Source organism: Littorina saxatilis, linkage group LG16, assembly GCF_037325665.1.
Source record: "Littorina saxatilis isolate snail1 linkage group LG16, US_GU_Lsax_2.0, whole genome shotgun sequence".
Classification (NCBI taxonomy): domain Eukaryota; kingdom Metazoa; phylum Mollusca; class Gastropoda; order Littorinimorpha; family Littorinidae; genus Littorina; species Littorina saxatilis.
The window spans coordinates 34,351,914-34,369,615 of record NC_090260.1 but is presented as its reverse complement, the minus strand read 5'-3'; the positions used below and the strand labels follow the sequence as shown (position 1 = coordinate 34,369,615).

The window sequence follows — 17,702 nt, the reverse complement described above, 5'->3', positions numbered from 1 at the left end:
TGTGTGTGTGTGTGTGTGTGTGTGTGTGTGTGTGAACAAGTGTGCTTCAATGAATGTGTGCGTTTGCGTGCTACTCACTTACTTACCGTTACTTAATTACTTACTTACTTACTTACTTACGTGTGTGTGTGTGTGTGTGTGTGTGTGTGTGTGTGTGTGTGTGTGGGCATGTGTGTGTGTGTGTGTGTGTCTGTGGACGTGTGTGTGTGTGTGTGTGTGTGTGTGTGTGTGTGTGTGTGTGTGTGTGTGTGTGTGTGTGTGTGTGTGTGTGTGTGTGAACGAGTGTGCTTCAATGAATGTGTGCGTGTGCGTGCTTCCTGCCTACGCACACCAATGTCAACATTCTTTTTGTCAAAGGTAATACCTCCAATCAACCGTGCCCAGATCATCAATGACGCGTGGAGTTTAGCCAAGTAAGAATTTTCCACAGATTCTACGTCGTTATTCATTCCCAAATTTGATATGTTGAGATTAAGCTGTTGAAATAGACATATTCCGGAAATACCTCTGTTGGCTTTGTATATGGTTGTGCCGGGACGAGTTGCTTTCCATTTTTTTCAATAAAAACACTGAGTCCACTGAGGCAAGCTACACGAGACATTGTAGCCTTGCCTCAGTGTTTCTATGGAAACAAGGGAAAGCAACTCTTCCACAACCTATACAAACTTGACAGAGTTACTTCCGAACATCGTCTATTGTTTTGTGCTTGACACATTATTAATATTATTTTTTGTTCTTTCTCCTTTATCCAAAATTCTCTGTCTCTCTCTGCCTATTTATCTTTCTCTCTTTTTCACTCTCTTTCTAAATACCTCTTTCAATTCATCTGTCTCTGTCTTTACACCCCCGGTATAGGGGTGTGTATAGGATTCGCTCGATGTGTTTTTACACCCCCGGTATAGGGGTGTGTATAGGATTCGCTCGATGTGTTTGTGTGTTTGTGTTCGCATATAGATCTCAAAAATGAACGGACCGATCGTCACCAAACTTGGTGAACAGGTTCTATACATTCCTGAGACGGTCCTTACAAAAATTGGGACCAGTCAAACACACGGTTAGGGAGTTATTGGTGGATTAAGATTCTACAAGGACTTATAGAGGGACATATTAATGGTCAAAGGGAAATAACCTTCTCAGTTGGTGGCAGTGAGAATGGTTATTTCCCTTTGACCAACGGGGGTGTTTTTCCTACCTGGGAGGAATTTCTTGTTATGGGGGCGAGGACTCGGTAAACTCGTGCAAAATCATTTGCTCATTGACACACCAGGAGAATTGTTTCAGGGGAAGCTACCTACCGATGGAGATCGCCCTTCAGACTGTAGAGTACCTTCAGAACGAGATGGATTATCTCCCTTGGGACGTTGCGACAAGCGAACTGTCGTATGTGGATACGATGCTTTCAAGAACAGGGCTGTATGGAGACTTTGAGGTATACCTGTCTGTCTGTTAGCAGTCTGTATGTTGGTCTGCATGTCTGTGTTCGTCTGTATTGCTCTCTCTGTGTGTCTCTTTCACACATACACACACACACTCACATAAACACCCACGCACGTACGCACGCATGCACGCACGCATACACTCACGCACAAACGCACACACACAAGCACGCACGCACGCACTCTCACTTGCGCGCGCGCATGCTCTTTGTCTGCATGTCAGTGTCCCTCTGTCTTGCTCTCTCAGTGTGTCTCTTTCACACACACACTCACACACTCACGTGACACACACGCACACTCACACACACGCACGCACGCACACACACGCACGCACGCACGCACGCAGGCGCGCACGCATACACGCACACACACACGCACACACTCTCACTTGCGCGCGCGCATGCTCTTTGTCTGTCGGTCTATTTCTGTCCGTTTGTCTGTCCATTTGTATGTCGGTCTGTCTGTCGGTCTGTTTGTCTGTCCATTTGTATGTCGGTCTGTTTGTCGGTCTGTCTGTCTGTTTCTCTCTCTCGCTCTCTTTCTCTCTCAGCATGCAGATGTGCAGCCAGTGAACATGCAATAAAAAAAAATACCAGCATCACCTTTATTTTTGTCACCCTGTTGCTATCGTTCTGCACTCATTGAAATCCTATTTATGTCATTTTGCCGACAGAAATTCATGACATCCAAGATCCAGGCCCCCTTCAGCAAAGTCGGAATGAACAACACAGGAGCCACACACTTACAGTCGTAAGTTTTGTGTTAGCAGGCGTGTGAGTGAGTGTGTGAGCTTCAAACTGGCATACCTCGACAAAACACAAAAGACAGGACAACAGATTTTGTTTCAGCCATGTGCAGTACACGGGGGGATAGTACCTGGTTTCAGTACGTTCAAACATTGAAACACAACACGATAGAAAGTGCACACCCAACTACTCAAACACGCGGAGCTCAGAATTCACACCAACGGCGTTTCTTCTTTGGTGATTCCTAATGAGCTATATATATATATATTGAATAGGTTTGCTTGACCTTCAAAGGATACTCCACGACAACCCATAAAGACACAGACACACTTATCTCTGGAATTCTTCTATTTCAAGAATGTTCTGTAGAGTTGTAGACAAATACTTGTCAGTTGTGGTTCAGTGAATTCCTCGTTATTATTTTATACTTCTGGCCTGCGTCTGTCGTCACACAGCTCCCCCCTCCCCTCCCCAAAGGAATGCTGATTTTTTTCCCCGCTGTGGTTCGTAATGCTATCTTCTCTTCTTTCTTTTTCTCGTATATATGGTTACACACATCGTTTACTTACATGTACTTCTTGTGTGCGTGACTGTTGTCATGTCATTCTTTTTAAAATGTTAATTTTTATTTCAATTTCCTTTTTTTCAATTTAAAACAGGTACATGCGCTCTTTACTGTCCTCTAAGGCCTGTTACTATGACGACAGCAGTTGCCTTGACAACGCCACTACACTCTTTAGACAATGGATGGCCGATCCCGCCAAAAATCCGTAAGTTGGTGTGATCAAATGTATTTAAATACTAGTATACTGCATACATATAACTCAATCAATTGAGCACAAACAGACATGTGGAGAATAAGTCGTTGGTAAAAAGTAAATGTTAAGGGGCTTATTGTCCGTCAGGTCTTAATTGCCTATATTGGACATGAATTGGTTTATACGATTCGAGTTTTTACGCCCTCACGGCTTTTGATGTATGCGTGTTTAGGTGGTATCAGCCATCTGCACTTATGGTAGAATGACCAAGATCTTTAACGTGCCATTGTGGTGACACGGGGGTGGGAGATGGATACCGTCTCTGGGTCTGCACATAAAGTTGACCCGTGTCCGTCCCGGCCCGGATTCGAACCAGCGACCTTTCGATCACAAGTCCAGTGCTCTACCACCTGAGCTACCCGGGCCCCCTTAAGTCGTTGGCTACCAGCAGGCTCAGGGGCAACCAGTGTGCTGGCATCAGACGAAGGGAGCCTTCATAAATGTTCGTTCGCAACGCTAAGCCAAGATACTTGACAACTCTGATATGCTGAAATTGAACTTGACTCGCTTGTTTTCGATCCCCGGTAAACAGCAAAGACGCTGGTCTCAGGGTCTGAAGAGTACGGTGCCTGTTGTACGGCCATCGAACAAGGAAGAGAGTACCTTTACCCACCAGTACTACCGTAAAACCCCTAGCAAACGCCCACCCCCCTTCTGCACAGATTTCGGGTACAAGTAAGGGGTGGGCGTTTGCTAGGTATACACCCCTTTGCAAGATAAAGTGTCATCACATTTTCACAAGAAAAAAAAAGTGATACAACATGTGATTTATGCAATTTTAATGAAAAATAAACACACCGTTTGTTTACAGAAATAAAGATCAACGTTCTGTGATAATGGGAATTTACACCCCAAAGATCAGTTTTCAGAAGAAGAAAAAACCGGCGAATCATGGAACAGTGTGCACAAATCGTAGATAAAGGAGGCCGAGTGTCTTAAAACAAATTATTTTTAAAGCAAAAAAGGGGTGGGCGTTTGCTAAGTAGTGACCCCTCTGCACAACTTTTAGCCAAAAGTGGGGGGTGGGCGTTTGCTAGATACTGGGCGTTTGCTAGATACTGGGCGTTTGCTAGGGGTTTTACGGTACAAATGTATTATTTTACTTTTTGATATTGACCCGAATCTTCCCGTCCTCTGTAAGGCATTGTGTCAGGTCCTGTCTGTCTTGCGCAGGTCTCATCAGCTTGCATCAGACGAGGAATGCCTTCATAAATCTTCCTCTGCGAAGTCAAGCCAGAAGACTTGACTACTCGCATATATATGTTCAATTCAAACTGTACTCACTGGTCCTCAATTCGTGTGGTTTTCCTGTTGATCAATGTACGGTACACGCTGAAACGGAGGGTGCACTGCAGGGACACAACTATGCTCACTGTTCTCTATTTCCCATCTTTTCGTCAACAATATAGACGATGGGCTAAAGGGGACTGTCTGATAAGGGAGGATGGGATGGGGGGGGGGGGGGGCTGGAGGAGTGGACCTTTGCCTACCAGCAGTACAAGTGTATGTCTGTGTTACAGTGTGGACCTTTGTCTACCAGCAGTACAAGTGTATGTCTGTGTTACAGTGTGGACCTTCGCCTACCAGCAGTTCAAGTGTATTTCTGTGTTACAGTGTGGACCTTTGCCTACCAGCAGTACAAGTGTATTTCTGTGTAACAGTATGGACCTTTGTCTACCAGCAGTACAAGTGTATTTCTGTGTTACAGTGTGGACCTTTGCCTACCAGCAGTACAAGTGTATTTCTATGTTACAGTGTGGACCTTTGCCTACCAGCAGTACAAGTGTATTTCTGTGTTACAGTGTGGACCTCTGTCTACCAGCAGTACAAGTGTATGTCTGTGTTACAGTGTGGACCTCTGTCTACCAGCAGTACAAGTGTATGTCTGTGTTACAGTGTGGACCTCTGTCTACCAGCAGTACAAGTGTATTTCTGTGTTACAGTGTGGACCTCTGTCTACCAGCAGTACAAGTGTATGTCTGTGTTACAGTGTGGACCTTTGTCTACCAGCAGTACAAGTGTATTTCTGTGTTACAGTGTGGACCTTTGCCTACCAGCAGTACAAGTGTATGTCTGTGTTACAGTGTGGACCTTTGCCTACCAGCAGTACAAGTGTATGTCTGTGTTACAGTGTGGACCTCTGTCTACCAGCAGTACAAGTGTATTTCTGTGTTACAGTGTGGACCTTTGTCTACCAGCAGTACAAGTGTATGTCTGTGTTACAGTGTGGACCTCTGTCTACCAGCAGTACAAGTGTATGTCTGTGTTACAGTGTGGACCTTTGCCTACCAGCAGTACAAGTGTATTGCTGTGTTACAGTGTGGACCTCAGTCTACCAGCAGTACAAGTGTATTTCTGTGTTACAGTGTGGACCTTTGCCTACCAGCAGTACAAGTGTATGTCTGTGTTACAGTGTGGACCTCTGTCTACCAGCAGTACAAGTGTATGTCTGTGTTACAGTGTGGACCTTTGTCTACCAGCAGTACAAGTGTATTTCTGTGTTACAGTGTGGACCTTTGCCTACCAGCAGTACAAGTGTATGTCTGTGTTACAGTGTGGACCTTTGCCTACCAGCAGTACAAGTGTATGTCTGTGTTACAGTGTGGACCTCTGTCTACCAGCAGTACAAGTGTATTTCTGTGTTACAGTGTGGACCTTTGTCTACCAGCAGTACAAGTGTATGTCTGTGTTACAGTGTGGACCTCTGTCTACCAGCAGTACAAGTGTATGTCTGTGTTACAGTGTGGACCTTTGCCTACCAGCAGTACAAGTGTATGTCTGTGTTACAGTGTGGACCTTTGTCTACCAGCAGTACAAGTGTATTTCTGTGTTACAGTGTGGACCTCTGTCTACCAGCAGTACAAGTGTATTTCTGTGTTACAGTGTGAACCTTTGCCTACCAGCAGTACAAGTGTATGTCTGGGTAACAGTATGGACCTTTGCCTACCAGCAGTACAAGTGTATTTCTGTGTTACAGTGTGGACCTTTGTCTACCAGCAGTACAAGTGTATGTCTGTGTTACAGTGTGGACCTTTGTCTACCAGCAGTACAAGTGTATTTCTGTGTTACAGTGTGGACCTTTGTCTACCAGCAGTACAAGTGTATGTCTGTGTTACAGTGTGGACCTTTGTCTACCAGCAGTACAAGTGTATTTCTGTGTTACAGTGTGGACCTTTGTCTACCAGCAGTACAAGTGTATGTCTGTGTTACAGTGTAGACGCCGGTCTAAAGGGCACGGTGTACTGCACGGCCATCAGACAGGGCGGCCTGGAGGAGTGGACCTTTGCCTACCAGCAGTACAAGCTGGCCCAGGTGGCGGCTGAAGAGGCCAGGCTTCTCACTGCAATGGCCTGTTCTTCACACATTTGGATCCTCAGCCGGTGAGTTCCTTTATTAGAGGCACACGTAGTCGACGTCCTTCCTGTGTAAACGGTTCGGCTCACTGCCTCAGAACCACAACCATGTACAGTTTAAAGTCTTTCAACACATGTGTTCTGTGGTGATTCAGCTATCAAGAACTGTCCATGATTGCTGCGGAGATCCTCAAACAGGACGCCTTGAGCCAGAATCATGTATAGATTTTAAGTGTTCATTAAGTTTGTTCTCAGGCATTTCAGCTACTTTTAGATGATATCGATGATGTTTGCAGATATTTGCAAACAAGATGCCTTGAACCAGAAGCACAGTTTGGCGTGTTCAGCAAGATTGTTCTCTGGTGTTTTAGCTACCAGAACCACAATCTTCATAATGTATGACTTTTCAACAGACGTGAGATGTGTTCCTTGTTTTAGTGCTTTAGGTACCTTCAGCTGTCCATGATGCCTGCAGAGATATGCAAACAGGACACCTTGAACCAGAGCCATGTACAGTTTTGAGTGTTCAGCAAGATTTTTTGCTGGTTTTTCAGCTACTTAATCCAGAATCCTCTACAGTTATGAGTGTTTAACAAATGTTAGATGTGTTCCCTGTTGTTTCAGCTTTCTGGAGCTGTCCATGATACCTGCAAAAATCCGCCCTGAAACAGAGCTCTGTACAGTTTTGAGTTTTCAGCCAGTTTGTTCTCTGGTGTTTCAGCTACTTGAATCAGAACCCTCCATACAGTATTGAGTTTTCAGCAAGTTTGTTTTTTGGTGTTTCAGCTACCTGGAGCTGTCCCTGATGCCTTCAGAGATCCACAAACCGGACACCCTAAGGCAGAATCCTTTACAGAATTTAGTGTTCAGATTTGTTTTCCGGTGTTCCAGGTACCTGGAGCTGTCAATGATGCATTCCGAGATCCGCAAGCAGGATGCCCTGAAGGTGATAAGCAGCATCGCCCGCAACAAGATCGGGAGGTCTCTGGCCTGGGATTTCTTCAGGGCCAACTGGCCCACCATACATTCTGAGTAAGTCACAGTGGTAAAACTTGAGAAGAGTGTCCCACATTCAAGGAGCTATCGCATGGTACCAAACATTATAGATGATGATTAAGTCGCGTCTTTTAGTTTCGAACGTAAGACTTGAGCGTTGTTGTTTGTTCTTTTGTTGATTATTATAGATTATTCCCCCCTCTGCTTCTTTACCTCTGTAAACTTGTAGAGCTAGTTATTTTTCGATAATGACCCAGCAACCAAACAAATAACGAGCCAGCAACAGCCTGAATCCTCGATAGTGCAATGGGTTGAGAAGCTGTTCTGTTTCGGTACTACTTTTGCGACTGAAAAGTTCCGAACGCTCTAGACGTACGAAGTATACATCTCTGGAGCAAACAATACAAACATACCGCATTTAAATTAACAACTACAGGCCTGAACACATGAATCTCCAAATAAAATCCATGAGGTCGGTTGCTTTCTGAATCTAGATCTGCCGTGCACAAACCGTTCATCACAAGCAAATTCCCAAGGCAAGTAACTCATACTCTAGCGACAAGAGTAGTTCCCCTTCTTTTAACGCAGTTTCTTCGACAACACTGACTGCAATCCGACGGTCAGTTTTCAACAATATTTCATTTTATAAACAGATCACACGCAACCAAATGCACACATCTCATCAATTTAAACAACATAAAGCGGTTTCATACACTATTTTCCCCAGAAAACTGAACTTCATACAGTTTTTAACGTTGGAACACGGGTGCAAAAGTTCGTCTGCTAGTCCCATTTGACGAAAGAACATTATCCTAAGCGGTACTAAAACATAAACAGAACACACAATATCTGCCTTTACCGCCACAGCAGAATAACAGCATATCTGTGTACTTGATTTTAGTCCAAAACAGGGAAACTGACAAGAAGTGTTAACAGAATGGAATGATTTGCACGGAACTATACAACCGCGCATTAATCGATCGCCTGCGCAGGTTGACTGGTTGAGTGATTCGGATTCGATCAAACTTTCGCACAAAAACTCCTGTTTTCTTTGAATAACTGAAGAAAGGAGGAATAAAGAGGTTACACACCTCGTCTCAGTGATTATTAAAAATAATGGTCTCAGTTCGCGGTCATGAAAAAGCTCGCTGAAGCTCGCATTTTTCATGATCCGCCAACTTCGACCATTATTTTTAATAATCACTGAGACTCGGCATGTAACCTCTACGTACCAAACAGACAACGTGAGCCTCTATAATGTGTCAAAATTGAGGTAAAATCGTGTCAAAAGCGAGAACTTTGACTTTGAAATTCGATTGATTACATCAGCGTTAATGACATGTTTAAAGACATAACGCAATGGTGGTCTATTGAGGTCAGAGTTAATTTGGGACATTGCCCTTGATTTCTTCCGACATTGTTTTGTCCAGTATGCTCGGTCCTGGTCTGTTTGTTTTGTTTTGTCTTTGTTTGTTGGCATCCCATGAAAAAAAAAACATGATCGATCTCTTCGGCATGGCTTGCCTCGGATTTCTTCTCAGCAAACTGGAGCAACATCCATTCCGAGTTAGTCATTAGTTTCCCTGGTATCTCTCTGTTGTATTCTGGGTGTGTTTTGGTCCCCACGACAGCACATTCGTTTGGAATTGTGTTCTTAAAATCAAATTGGAATGATTCTGTTTATTCTGCAGACATGGTGGTTCTTTCTTTGCCTTATCCAATCTGATTGGCTCGGTGACGTCATCCTTCAACACTGAGTTTGATCTGCAGCAGGTATGTGAATGATTAGTTGTTTGACATTCACATTGTGTCGATCTGAGAGTGATCAGCTTTTATGTACGTTAGCAAGTCATTTAGATAGTTAGATAGTAGCTTGTCAGAGAGAGAGAGAGAGAGAGAGAGAGAGAGAGAGAGAGAGAGAGAGAGAGAGAGAGAGAGAGAGAGAGAGAGAGAGAGAGAGAGAGAAATTGAATTGAACTTTATTTAACAAGGATTAAGATTTAAGGCTACACCTAGAGAGAGAGAGAGAGAGAGAGAGCGAGAGAGAGAGGGGGGAGAGAGAGAGAGAGAGCGAGGGATAGATAGTCAAAGAGAGACAGACAGACAGACAGACAGACAGACAGAGGGAGGGAGGGAGAGAGGGAGGGCTGGTGTGCAAATGTATGGGTTATTGTGTGTGTGTGTTGGGGGAGGGGGGCGTACCCGGGCGTGCACACACTCCCAAGCTAATGGGAATTTACACCCCAAAGATCAGTTTTCAAAAATGTCATACCTTATCACAGAAAAAACACATACTACACAACAGTTCTGGGCTTTGAATATTTATAGCTGTAAACTAAACTGGAGTGTTCTTGGTTTCTTTGCAGCTTAATGACTTCATGGCACAGAATCCCAATCAAGGATCAGGAAATAGAGCTTTCCTTCAGGCCGTGGAGAAGGCACGGAGCAACATTGCTTGGATGGAACAACACTACAGCACACTTAAAAACTGGCTCGGCAAGCTTAGCTTGTAGACCAGTGACTTCATGGGTCGCGCGCTGTGCATTCTGTGTGGTTGTGTCCCAGTTATTTGCATTTTTAACATTTGCAAGGATTGTGTTTTGTCTACAGCTACACTGTTTTTGTTGAAAATGCACAGATGTTAAAATACCACAGCACACTCAAAAACTAGCTTGAGCTGTAGAGCAGTGAATGCTTGGGTCACAGTGCATTCTGTGTGATTGTGTCCCAGGTATTCGCATTCTAAACATTTGCAAGGATTGTGTTTCGTCTACATCTACACTAACTTTATTTTTGACATCGCTCAGATGAAAAAGAACTTCAACATCTTCAACTACTGGCTCAGCAAGCTTAACTTTTAATCTTAGTGTGGTTTGTCCACAAAAACTATAATTTGTTTGCACTGGGTTATTTGTGGACATCACTTACATGGGCAAAAACTACAGCACCCTCAACAACTGGCTCAGCAAGCTAACCCTGTATAACAGTGAATCCATCGGTCATGATTCATTCTGTGTGATCGTGGCCTGGTTATGCGCATTTGAAACCTTTGCAAGGACTGTTTTCTATCTACCAACAATATTTTTCGCTTTCTTTTGGTATTGTTTTCTTAAACAAGAACATTGATGTTGATGTTGCATGAATGCTCTTGGGGTGTTTTGAACATCATCACTTGAATGGAAAAGCCCCACAAAACCCTCAGCAACTCGCTTAGCAAGCTTAGCTTGTAAGAGCAGTAAATTGATTGGCCTCAATGCAGTTGGTGTTGTTGCGGCTGGGATATTCGCGTTCGAAACATTTGCAAGGACTGTGTTTTGTCTGAAAACTGTTACGGTTTGTTATTTTCTTCCCTCAAGAACGATGATATTGACCATGAAGCACGAGTGCTGTAGGGGTGCTTAATTCTGACTTTGCTACGAACACCAGATTCTTGAAGAGACAATTTGGGTATAATGCTTGACGTACAGGTTCACACAACAACGGTGCAATGGATTTCTCCAGCCCGTAGCTTTTCTCCAGATTGCTGTTGCACATGGTCGTTGACTGAGACAAAATCCCGAAACATGCCAGATTGTTACAAACTGAAGGTACAGGGCAGTTGAGTTACTGACCTCCTCTGGCCAAGGACAAAGTTGACAGTGCTGGGATGTTGCTAGAATGTATATCCTTCGTCAAACTGGCTGAAATGGACATACACATTGTTCAGAAGCTTAGGGCAGATCTTGGTGTCACCTTTTTGGCAAATCTGCGCAAATGACAGCATATGTTTCGCGGATTTGAAAGAAGTTTTTGACTGCCAACACCAGTTGGTACTGGAACTGGACTGGAACGGATTTGTTGTCGGATTATTGCCAACACTACACTACATCCTTGCAGTGCTAACTTCCGGAGCAGGTAAAACCTCTACACACAGAGGCAGGCGGCAGAACAACCACTGCATTAGAGAAAGCTGCACGTACCCAGCTCATAGAGATGATTCTGCTTACTGGACTGATGGCTGAGAGTAACACACTATGAAGAAGCAGAGTTAGTGTTTTCTCTGGGATGCAACGAGTGGATTGGTAACTGATTTGCTGAACACACTCTGAACTTGTGAGTGTGTGGTTGTATGCTAGCATGATTTTTTGTAAAAGACTATAATTGGCTACCAGTAAAGGTGTGGTGTGTGTAACATTTTTGATCTGTGACTGTAAGATTGATGTCGGGAAAACTGCTAATATATCGCAGTTTGAAACTGGTTCTTGAAAAGACTTTGTTGGCTAAAGGGAATATATGCCATTACAGTGCTATTCACCAAGAGGTAAAATAAGCTCCTGGCTTATTTTACCACACTGAGCATATAAAGAGAGACAATGACATCGTGGATTCTTGAGAACCCAAATATGTGTATGTTTGATGTATCTTTGATGAGGTGACTGGTTGGTTTAAACAGTATTTTATTCAGATACAAGTTTACAAAGCCATGGAATGTATGACTGGTTGCTTATCACACTTCCGGCCTTTGAAAGTTTGTAGCTGAGCACTCCAGTGGGGGAAACACAACGTTTATTCAGCACTGTATGGGTAGACTTGTGTACTTTAAGTCGCAATTCTCTTGGATGGTGTATGCGCAATCATGTCGTTGACCGAAGACAAACTTCAGTGGCGCTTGTGTGAAATGATTGTGAAGTGTATTGTTGCATTTTGCCTGATATGGAACTGATTTAGCTGCCCGAAAAGCTTTAAAATGGGCCAGTCTCTGATGGTGTGCTTTCCTTTGAAGACAACTGATTGTAACTATCTTCACGAGTTCGGAAACTGATTACTGATTGCTGTATTCGTAAACCTGCGATGATTGTAACTAACTGTAAGTTGCTCGATGTGAACGGGTTAACATATATTTTTCCCATGCTTGTGTACATAATTCTGGGATGATTGTGAGTTTGATCTGTAGAGTTTGTGAACTTGTTCTGTACAAAGGATGTGTGTTTAGTCGAAACTGTCCAACACAGCGAGCAGTGCGCTCTTTTCCTAGTTTACTGATTACATATAGATGAGTGCATTTCACTTCGCTGGTGTGTGTGTTTTTCTTCACAGAACTAGGAGGGTTCTGAGCAAAATGAGCTTTTCTCCAAAGATCTTTAAAACAAAAGGAGAATACAGTTTTTATTATATTTTGATTTCCTACTTGTAAGCATAATATTGTTCGACTTTGTTTTATATTCGTATTAATTGTAGCTACCGAGAAGTCCCAAATCTCCATCGTCAAGATATGAAAGAGTTTCTTTGATAATTGTGTATCAACATTATTTCAAAGGATATGTGTCATTGCAGTATTGTTTGTTGAGAATCGTGGTCTTCCTTTTCTGCTGTTATCCTAAAGGGAAATGAAATGAAATCATATAGGCGTACAAAACACCGTTTTCATTACATTTACGTTGATGTTGTGTGAAATTAGTATGTGTTGATTTCTTTGTATGCATTCAAAACTAGACGTTTTCTCGAGTAAACTGCGTTCTTGTTGTTTTCATCTCAAGATTTAGTATATTTGATGCTAGTAACACCTTGTACTATACCTTTTAGGGTTCAGATTTGGTATGTAAGAGCTGAAGTTAATTTGACTTTGTGTTGGCAGCTTAGTCCAGACGAGCAATCCGGAAGCTTGCGGCGACATTTTAGCGCGATGCAGTAGTCAAGGTAACAGAAGGGAATACAATCCCAAACCAGATAGCCTGCCAACGTTCCAAAATTCAGAATATAAAAACAATGATGGTAGGTAATTGGAACGTTTATTATTGACAAAAACAAAACGTTACATTTAATAGTAGATCGACCCACAGGTCATTGAAGCAGACAGACAGACAGACCGACACTTATGAAACAGATAATGAACTTATCTCAAGATCGTGTGGCTCGCTTGCAAAATGTTATATGAAGTCTCATATCGCGCGCGTATCTCCAGACTCGGACTCAAGGCGCAGGGATCTATTTATGCCGTGTGAGATGGAATTTTTTACACAATGCATCACGCATTCACATCGACCAGCAGATCGCAGCCATTTTGGCGCATATCCTACTTTTCACGGCCTATTATTCCAAGTCACACGGGTATTTTGGTGGACATTTTTTTTTATCTATGCCTATACAATTTTGCCAGGAAAGACCCTTTTGTCAATCGTGGGATCTTTAACGTGCACACCCCAATGTAGTGTACACGAAGGGACCTCGGTTTTTCGTCTCATCCGAAAGACTAGCACTTGAACCCACCACCTAGGTTAGGAAAGGGGGGAGAAAATTGCTAACGCCCTGACCCAGGGTCGAACTCGCAACCTCTCGCTTCCGAGCGCAAGTGCGTTACCACTCGGCCACCCAGTCCGCGTGCATATCATCTTTCGTCATTGATCATTACCTTGCGGGCATATCTCTTTCATAAGTGTTTGTCTGTCTGTCTTCTTCAAAGCAAATGTCACGTTCTGTTTTGTCAATAATAAACGTTCCCATTACCTCCCATTCTTTTTTTTTTCAAAGAAGGGCTAGCTAACCCGTTGGTTATTCTCGATCCTTTTTTTTCTCACCTCCTAGCAGCTGCAATATGGCAGGATAGTTGTCCCCGACTGTGGAGCGACAGTATGACTAACCCCACCTTCTGCATCAGAATATTTTACACTAGGGCTAAATTAAATCGAGTTTAGAGTTTATCTGGGGCTACACTCTCAACCTCGACTCCTGGGCCGAGGTGTACGAGAAAGTTACCAACCGGGTGGGAGCCAACCGCGGTGTTGCAGTATTGGCGTTAACCGGCAATTTCCGGTATTTTACCGGTTGAAACGCGAAAATACCGGAACAAAATTGGCTGCAGGTATGATCTATACCGGTTAATTTTTAGAACTACCTGGGTTTTTTTGCCGGTAAAAAAAAAAAAAAAAAAAAGTACTTTGAGTTGGACTCTTACTGGTTCCAATGACCAGCCTACCGGGTTTTTTTTCTGGACTGTTTGCATAATAAAAGTTTACGTACCGGTTTGAAAAAATACTAGCGCCATCACTGTGTTGGATTGGTTGAAATTAAGATTTTTTGTAATTTCAACGAATCAAATCCTGAGTATTCTCTCCCGTTTGGGAGGTACCCATTTTCGGTTCGTGCAGCTCAGCCCTGCATACCAGGCCTGGTAAATAAATACACCGTGTCCACATTTGCCCTATTGATTTGGTTTCGCCCAGTCAAAACAATTTTTCATCATTCTCATGTTGAGAATCCAAAGTAGCTAAAAATCCGCGAAAAAAATGCACGTTTGTCCATTTCTTTTCTGTGGTGAAAGACACATCGTATACATGTATGAATCAACCTTAGTAGTCCCATTGCATTGTACAAGAACCATATATTTGTAACACATAATGTGCTTGTGAACGGGTCTGTGTTCAAATACCTTTTCTGTAATCCTGTCGATGTTCCAAATAAATATGGTACTGACCCTCATGATGTCAGTGTCAAAAAAAGTTTTTGAAATTGGTGTCGGTTTTTAGATGGCATACCTGTGACTGTTCTTCGCTGCTGTGTATCCAATAATCACAATCTTAATGTACCTATCAAGGGCCCGGGAAGTTCACTTCGAGAATCGGATAACAAAAACTTCCATTACAAACAACTCAGCCAAAAATTGAGAAACCGGTCTCCAGGGGAGGCAATCAGCTTGCTTGAAGCCAAAGAGAACGTTACTTCGGTTGTATCCCATGTCGTGGAAGTGATACTTTGTGCTGGTATGAGTACGTACATGTGTATTATTACATATAATGGCAGCTAAAGGGTGCCTTCTCTGCTCCCAACATCTGTTGGGTTGATGAGCTTCAGGTTCCAACCACACAGGAAGACCTTTTTCCCCATTGATAAAAACAACCTTTGAGGTCCATTATACCCTTTGAGGTCCATTATACCCTTTGAGGTCTAATATACCCTTTGAGGTCCAATATACTCTTTGAGGTCCATTATACCCTTTGAGGTCCATTATACCCTTTGAGGTCCATTATACCCTTTGAGGTCCATTATACCCTTTGAGGTCCATTATACCATTTGCCGAGGTGTAAACACTGAAATATGTTTCATGTTAAGCAAGTTTACAGTTTAGCTCAGCTGTAATAAGTAAATGTTGGAGACTATTTCTTTTTTTTTTTTTTTTTTTTTGGTTGTCCTTACACCTGTTCCTTGTTCCGGTATTCTCTCACGCCGCCCCGTCCCTGCATTCGCTGCTCCATCCACATCTGAATTTCGTTCCGCTGCCAGACCTGTCGATTTTACAGACGCTCCAGGGAGGGATGTCGGGTCGCTGCGGTAGACTACCCTCGGAAGTTGACACTGCACTTCTGCTGAGTCACTTCGACGGTGTTCAGTAGTGGGTCTGTCCCGAGCTAACGGACTCAGCCCACTACCTACTATGCCCCCTATTAACGACATTGACTGCTAAGTCGCGGAGCCAGACTAAGTGAGCGTCCCCTCCAGAGAGCAGACCGCCACCACGTCCCTCCGTCGACCCCCCAGAACGTCACACGTTGAAGACTGACAGCAGAAGTACTATTCAGGGAAGGATGGAACAGGAACAATGAGACCAAGGTCACCATGAGAGCTCCGGGCATGAAGGGCCACAAGAGCAAGGACATTTTATAATTTTGGATGATTAATGAGATGAGGATGATTATAATGATGATGCTATGGATTTCCAATTTGGTTTGAGACTACGTGACAGGGCAGCACTCTACGCTTACTGTCATAATATATCCTGGTGTCAACCAGGCTCGAGAACTGCCGCACCTGCGGTGTTGGTCAGGTAAACAGAACCTGAGCACCCTCAAAGTCGCATTCGTTAAGTGAATGACACTCGGCTGTGTGATTCCAGCCTTCCCATAGGAACCATAGCACTTCCACTCTGGGTAGGAGCCGACCGTAGCCCGAAAAACCCACATGACCCTGATGGGATTCGAACCCACGACCTCCCGGCCCGCAGCCCGATGCGCTAACCACTGCGCTACGGGGGCCGGTTGGAGACTATTTCTAAATCATTAACCATTCTTTGCCGTACACACACACACACACTCACACGCACACAAACACACTCGCAAAAAAAAAAAACACACACACACACACACACACACGCGCACGCGCGCACACACACACTCAGACAAACACACACACACACACACACACACCCACTCTCTAAATTTAGATCCAAAAATAGGCCAAGACCAGCCGGGTCCGAGTACGAAATTAATTCGTAAAAAAATCGCAGTTCTTGACTCTTTGGGTGCAAGTGAATGAAACTTGGTAGTTCTTCTAACGGATAGCTGCCTGAGGTATGACTAAAAGCCCCAGGGGCTCCGTGCACCTGGATTTGACAAGTTCAGTACCTTTAATATGGACCACCTTCATTAAATGGTGGAAAATAAAAATCAAAGGTTGGTTTCATTAATTCATTAAGAAGCTTGCTGAAAATAACCCATAACTAGCCCTCGAGCTTTCAAAACAAAAAATAGTCTTTTCGTTAAAGATGATAATTGTATTTATTTTCTTTCTGTTTCTGATAAGTTTCTTTAGTATCCTGTTGTGCTTCAAATAACGCTCTCGTCAAACCAAATCAGATAAATCTATAGCATATTTGAATTAGTCTGACCTGCCCAGGCGCCTAATATGGACCAGTTGTGAATGTTTCTGTATCTAGCTGAATGTCTATCAACGCTATTTCACTCTAATTAGGCCTAAAGGTTAAACTAGAGAGAGAAGGACTACCAAACACAAAATGAAACTTTTTTGCAAGAAAACAAGCTAGTTATCAGCATGGAACAAAAAGTGGTCCATATTAAGCAACCTTCTCCTAATAGCTATCCAAGACCAATAAAGGTGTGTTTCGTTTCTCAGTTCACATGAAAGTCTCTATTCTTAAAAATAGTTTCATTTCGGTCTATCGCCGTAAGTCAGTGTGTATTGTAGACACCCCGCTTCATAATGTGTTTGGCTTACAATGTCACGTACGTAGACATCCTGAACTCAGGTCAAAAATGAGTTACTTCCCTTCGGGTCTCATTCTATCCCTGACATTTTATCTGTGCCTTGGTTTTTCTTCTCTGGAGAGGAAATCGATTTTTTACATATTTAGTTCTTTTCGTAATGTGTTATGGATATAAGCAGATTCGCGATCGTCGATAATGATTTTTCATGGTGTTGTGTAATTTTAAAATTACAAAGGAATTGATATGTAAGACAGTTTCAAGCGAGCTATCTTTCGCGGATGTATATACTGTGCCAACAACTCTAAAGTGTCACGTGATAATCAACTTTGGCTTCGGTGCGCGCCGGGTGCAGACGATTTTTTCTGTAACCACAGAGTTA

General features: G+C 43.3%; 1 protein-coding gene across 1 annotated transcript in view; it reads left to right on the top strand.

The window, feature by feature from the left end:
* Positions 1-14,827, top strand: part of LOC138950903 (aminopeptidase N-like) — a 36,957-nt gene extending 22,130 nt beyond the window's left edge. The window contains exons 14-21 of the mRNA XM_070322603.1: positions 358-413; positions 1,282-1,429; positions 2,110-2,186; positions 2,842-2,952; positions 6,213-6,380; positions 7,245-7,385; positions 9,041-9,122; positions 9,716-14,827. Coding sequence (XP_070178704.1) covers positions 358-413; positions 1,282-1,429; positions 2,110-2,186; positions 2,842-2,952; positions 6,213-6,380; positions 7,245-7,385; positions 9,041-9,122; positions 9,716-9,862 — 930 coding nt within the window. The 3' untranslated portion in view covers positions 9,863-14,827. The remainder of the gene's footprint in view (positions 1-357; positions 414-1,281; positions 1,430-2,109; positions 2,187-2,841; positions 2,953-6,212; positions 6,381-7,244; positions 7,386-9,040; positions 9,123-9,715) is intronic.
* Positions 14,828-17,702: the final 2,875 nt, after the last annotated feature.